Source organism: Trachymyrmex cornetzi, unplaced genomic scaffold, assembly GCF_001594075.2.
Source record: "Trachymyrmex cornetzi isolate Tcor2-1 unplaced genomic scaffold, Tcor1.1 scaffold964, whole genome shotgun sequence".
Lineage (NCBI taxonomy): Eukaryota > Metazoa > Arthropoda > Insecta > Hymenoptera > Formicidae > Trachymyrmex > Trachymyrmex cornetzi.
In genome coordinates, this window is record NW_017300316.1 from 436508 (window position 1) to 442024 (window position 5517).

A 5517-nucleotide genomic window follows, 5' to 3' on the forward strand; every position below is an offset into this window, starting at 1 on the left:
CGCACGATCCGCTGCATGGGACATCACCCTTACTCCTACATACTGAACGCGGAAACAGCTGTAAACTTATTGGCTGCTGCATTACGTTTTGCCACGCGGTAAGGGCCTGAGCACAATAGAGGAACAAGAATTAAATATTAAAATTTCAACCTATCAGAAACTATGTATTCCGATGTAATCAGTTTCTGATAGGTTGAAATATTAATATCTAATTCCTGTTCCTCTATTGTGCTCAGGCCCTTACCGCGTGGCAAAACGTAAGGCGTCGTCTACAATACACGGAGTAAGAAGTAAGAGTAAGAAATTGACCAATCACAGTCGAATGTGAGAAGAATAATCGACTGTGATTGGTCAATTTCTTACTCTTACTTCTTACTCCGTGTATTGTAGACGGGCCTTAATGCAGCAGCCAATAAGTTTACAGCTCCTGATATGTTCATTGGTTACCGCGTCGCATTTTGCCGCGTGGAAATGCTAGATTCACACTGCGTCGTACGATGCAAATCGGATGCAGTGTGAATCCAGCACATATTTACTCCCGGGAGGATAAAAAAAAGGAATAAATTCTAATTTCTATATGTAATATTTGATAATTTGTGCGTTGAAAATTTACAAGATTTAGGCGCTATGTTCCAAAATTGACTGTCTGAAAATTTTTGGCGCACGCGACATATAAACTGTAACATTTTCAGCATAGGCAGTAAATTTGGAATATAACCTTAATAAATTCAATACAGTAGTAAGGTTAGACCTTAAAGATGGTTACGGAAGCTAGTAAACAGAAAGCGAATAATTTTAAAAGTAAGTCATTGTTGCATACATTAAAAATACACATATCCTGAATTATGTTTGAACGAAATTATTTTGACTTATAGCGTTATGGGTTCGCTTCGACGCGGACAGTTCTGACAAACACCAGCTATTTTTCAAGGAACATTCCATAAGAAATCAGGAACCGGAATATCCCAGGAACCGAACTCTCTTTGTGTTGAACGTACCGCCATATGCTACCATTGATTGCCTGAGCAATGAATTTGCTAATCTGTGTGGAAATGTACAGTCTGTTACATTTTCAAATACAAAAGGATTCAAAACCGCATATATTGTTTTTAAGAAGGAATCCTCCTTAGATAAAGCTATGGAACTTTCAAAAGATTTCGTAATTACATTGAAAAGTGAGAAAAATATTTGCCTCACAGGATTAGAAAGTAAGTTATTTATCTCTCGCAATCTGTAGGTTTGTTTTTTGTAGTTGAACTAGTGTATATTTTTCGAACTTAAAGTGAAATAGATGAAATATTCGATATTTGACAAAAGCAAGAAAGAAAATTTAATAGAGTTTTAACACAGGAATAGAAAACAAACTTTATATGTCACTTGAGGTTTGTTTTTTATTTTTCACTAGACTGCAAGAAAATTTTCTTTTTTGCTTTCGCCAAATATCAAATATATACTTATTTTATCCAAAAGTTTACACTAGTTGAGTGATAGAAAACCAATCTTAGAGCAATATTCATATTCAGATCTTATATTCAGGATCATCTTAATTACAGTCTTAAGATGTCATGAACCAATCAGACAGCACTGTTTATTATCTTAAAATTATTAGTATCTTAAAATATTACTTAAGACGGTTTTGAAATAAGAACAGACTATGAATACCGTCCTGTTCTTTTCAACTGAATTTCTTACATTGTTTATTTTCCTACTTTTTTTTCTCCACTTGGAAAGAAATTAAGAGAAGACGAACGATGTAAGAAGTTTAGCTGCAAAAAATGGATCTTATTATTTTTCAACTTGTTTTTTGTTTAAACAGAATGGTGTAAAGAATATAATGATACTTTGTACGATGAGCAATTAATGAAGGAAGACATTGAGAAATATATAGCTTCGTATGACGAACAAATACAGGACCGTATCACACAAGAGAAAGCTGCAGAGGAGGACAACGATGGCTGGGTAACTGTAACAGGTGGAAAGAAAAGAGGACAATTTGCTCCATCCAGGAAGGAATCTACCATCAGCAAGGTGCAACAGAAAGAGGAACAACGGAAGAAGAAGAAACAATTACTTAATTTCTATACTTTCCAAATTCGTGAAACAAAAAAGCAGAGTAAATATAATTATTCATTATAAGATTTATAGTACAATTCTTTTTAGAATTGTTTAATTTGTGTGATTTTTCTTTCAGATTTAGCGGAATTACGAAAGAAGTTTGAACTGGACAAAAAAAGATTGCAGGAATTGAAACATAAACGAACATTTAAGCCATTTTAGGTGTTATGTGTTAAATGTTGTAAATAATATTAGGATATAATTGTAAGATTCAAATCAATTGCGTTTTGTCAGAATCGTTATATTTTTTTAATAAAACAAATATACAATTGTCTAATGATTATATTTTTATGTACAAACAATAATTATTTAGAATATCACGATCAAAATAAACTACATTATCGTCATTATTGTCACCACCGTCATCATTATATTAGATTGATGCAAAAATATTGTCGGTTTTTATTGTTTTAAACTTTGATCCTTTATATTCTATAATATTATGTTTAATTATGTTCATTGTTGCATCATTTCAAGTGTTAATTCCACTCTGTTAATTGTGTTAGTAATTTTGTTCTCGGTGTTAATTTTGAGATCAATTATTATCATTATTAAATATGAAAAAGAAGCAATTCCGAGCAATTTTTTTAGACAAGTCTAAACTAGATTTAAAAGCAGCGAATGAGAGCTTTGAAAATGAAGAGCTGGGGACAACCTCCAGCTATTGACAACGACTTGAAGATAATTCAAATGGATCTATTAAAAAACTATTGGAGAATAACTAATTAATCAACAGTTGTTCGTCATTTGAACCAAATCGGAAAAGTAAAAGCTTAATATTATTTTTGCATCAACCTAATAGTTATTCTCATCTCAAGCTGCTTTAGTAGCATAAGTTTGTAATGTCCATTCTATCAAAAAATGCTGATACGATAATGGTTGTAGAAGAGCTAATAGTTCCTCTGAAACAAACATTAAATTTTTATTTATTGTATAATATATTATAAACTAGTATTATATACTATTTATTACTATTTACCATATAGTATATAATCGCGATTTATATATATATATATATATATATATTGTTTCCATAAATGCAGTTCGCAGACATGGCCGCGCTGACTGCTTGCGCGAGTCGTTCCATAGCTAGGTCACGCAAGACGGTGTCGACGTTCGGCCGATTCTGCAGATTCGTTGTCAATAAACGAGTAGTAGAGGCCAAATGTTGCGCCGAAATCGCGTGCTTGTTGCTACCACTGTTATTCAATCGTAGCACCGAGTCCATGAGTAACTGTTGAACTTTTGAATAAAATTTTCGCGACTTTTCTTGAGCCTCTGTGTTGTTCATAGTGTCACGCAGAGGACTCAATATACACCATCTGTAGATAGAAAAAAGAATAATTCAACACATTAAACACTTTTGTTTGTTTCACTTTTGCGTGAAGTTATGGTGCAGGAAATGACCTGAATAGGCCTGCTATAGGTGTTATCGGAGTCATCGGGATTCCACCAGTAGGCAATGCCGGATTGTCCATTAGAGGCGTCAGCAATAAACTCGGGTTTTCATCAATCCATTCGCCTACCAATCTGAGCAGTTCGGTAGATGGATCTTTGTCCTCGTAAACTTCACCTATCGCCGTCAGCAGGTTGGCAGTGAAATGCGGAGTGAGCACTGGCAGCTGCTTCAGCTTGTCGATGGATCTTGGAGTAAGCACGAAATAATCATTGAGCACGTGCCTTGCCAGTCCTACGCTCTGCGGCGAGGTGGAGCCCAACTGCTGCATCCAAATACCAGCTGCATTTAGGACTGCCTTGTTTTGTGTAGCGATTGCCAATGATACCAGGTTACCTAGAATCTTGTATCTGGGACTGTCTGCTGGAAAGAGCGACAAGAAGAGAGCATTGCGTACCGCAGGACTGCCACCTGGACTCTGGAAAAAGTCGCTCATGATCTCTATCAGCTGCAGCTCCTGTATTGCCTGTGTCGTACTGCGTTTCTTTCGCTTCTCTATCTCTCCGAATACAAACTCTGATATTAAGTCCATTTGCAGGTCCACTTGCTTGCCAGGTCTGCAGCAAAGTACCTCTTGAATAAATAACAAATAAAATTTAATGTGATTGAGGAAAGAGAAAAAATTTTAATATTAAAATATAAGATGACAAAAAAAAGGTTTGACCATAAAGTTTGTATGTTTATCAAATCATTATCAAAGCAGCAAATTAACGCTAAAATGATATTGAAATCTGCATTTTGATGTCAAATAACGTCAACCTGCTATCTGGATAGTCGATTAAAAAAAAAACTCTGAAGTATGTATGCATTAATTACATCTTATTAAATACCAAAAAGACCAAAAAATTTTTACTGATTAGAAAACTAAATATTACTTTATTGACTGTATGGGATAATTTATTGATGCAACCATCATTGATGCATTTCTAGAACACTTTATATCAAAATTAAAGGTGATCATTTTAGATGTTAATTATTATTTTTGATATTTAATAAAACGTAATAACACTCTAGAATTTGTTTTAGAAATAAACATTACTAATAATTTGATAAACAAAACTTTTTGACCAAATTTTTAGATCCCCTATAATAACGTAGATCTGATATTTTAACTGTACAATGTTAAACTATTGAAATATAGATTTATACAAATTTTATCTTTGATGAACATAGAGCACAGTTAAAATAAACAGACCACAGCGGCGTCGAGATAACCTATACAGTTCGTACCGATTCTACATAGAGCTTCCCTGGCGCAGTAAGGGAAGTCCAGCTTTCGGAGAGCTTGCTTTACGTCGCTCCCGGACATCGTAACGTGGACGCAATCACCGTACCGATTACAGTGATTACCGCGAAGGAAACCGTTGAACTTTGATCGTCGAGCGTTTGACAGCGATCATGTGCACGCGCCTGTATGCATGCCTATGTGTATACACACGCATGTTAGGTGCTCGGAAACCGAAGTGGCGGTGGCGTGGCGGCGGTGGCGCGCACGCCGGTGAACCATCGCCGCGCAGTGGCGCCACCAGCGAGTAGGTTGCGAAGCGCATTATTAGTCAAAACAATCCGCCGAATTGGTGATCTATTTTTAGGTCGCGCCCACCGTAGCCCACGGTGCTACGCCGTTTTTCCCCGGGAGGCCCCGGAAAAAAAGTTGGCGCGGCCGGTGCCCTTCCGCGACGCCGTCTCGTACTCGCGGATAAGGTTCAACGACCCCCCCACTACCATCGCGGATTGTGACAGGCCAGGGAGCCGTGCGGCCGTGCGCGGGCCGGCCATGTTTATACCGTGGGGAGAAATTTTCGAGCCGTGCGCCGAGCGTGCCAGCCGCCGTGAACCACGAGCGGGACTATCTCCACGTGCGCCGTGGAAAGCGCGAGTTCCTCGGCCGCGCGTACAACCCGTGCCCCAGGAAGGTCCCCCCTCGCAGCCCCCAGCAGCGCAGG

General features: G+C 37.5%; 2 protein-coding genes across 2 annotated transcripts; one reads left to right on the forward strand and one right to left on the reverse strand.

The window, feature by feature from the left end:
• Positions 1–590: 590 nt before the first annotated feature.
• LOC108769898 (ribosomal RNA-processing protein 7 homolog A) lies at positions 591–2743 on the forward strand. Its single transcript, XM_018521124.1, has 5 exons — positions 591–801; positions 876–1208; positions 1817–2113; positions 2192–2277; positions 2712–2743. The coding sequence occupies exons 1-4, from the start codon at positions 759–761 to the stop codon at positions 2275–2277; spliced, it is 759 nt and encodes a 252-aa protein (XP_018376626.1). The 5' UTR covers positions 591–758; the 3' UTR covers positions 2712–2743.
• A 128-nt stretch (positions 2744–2871) lies between these two features.
• Positions 2872–4977, reverse strand: LOC108769896 (uncharacterized protein C7orf26 homolog). Its single transcript, XM_018521123.1, has 4 exons — positions 4802–4977; positions 3523–4144; positions 3141–3437; positions 2872–3019 (listed from the first exon to the last, which is right to left on the reverse strand). The coding sequence occupies exons 1-4, from the start codon at positions 4878–4880 to the stop codon at positions 2929–2931; spliced, it is 1089 nt and encodes a 362-aa protein (XP_018376625.1). The 5' UTR covers positions 4881–4977; the 3' UTR covers positions 2872–2928.
• Positions 4978–5517: the final 540 nt, after the last annotated feature.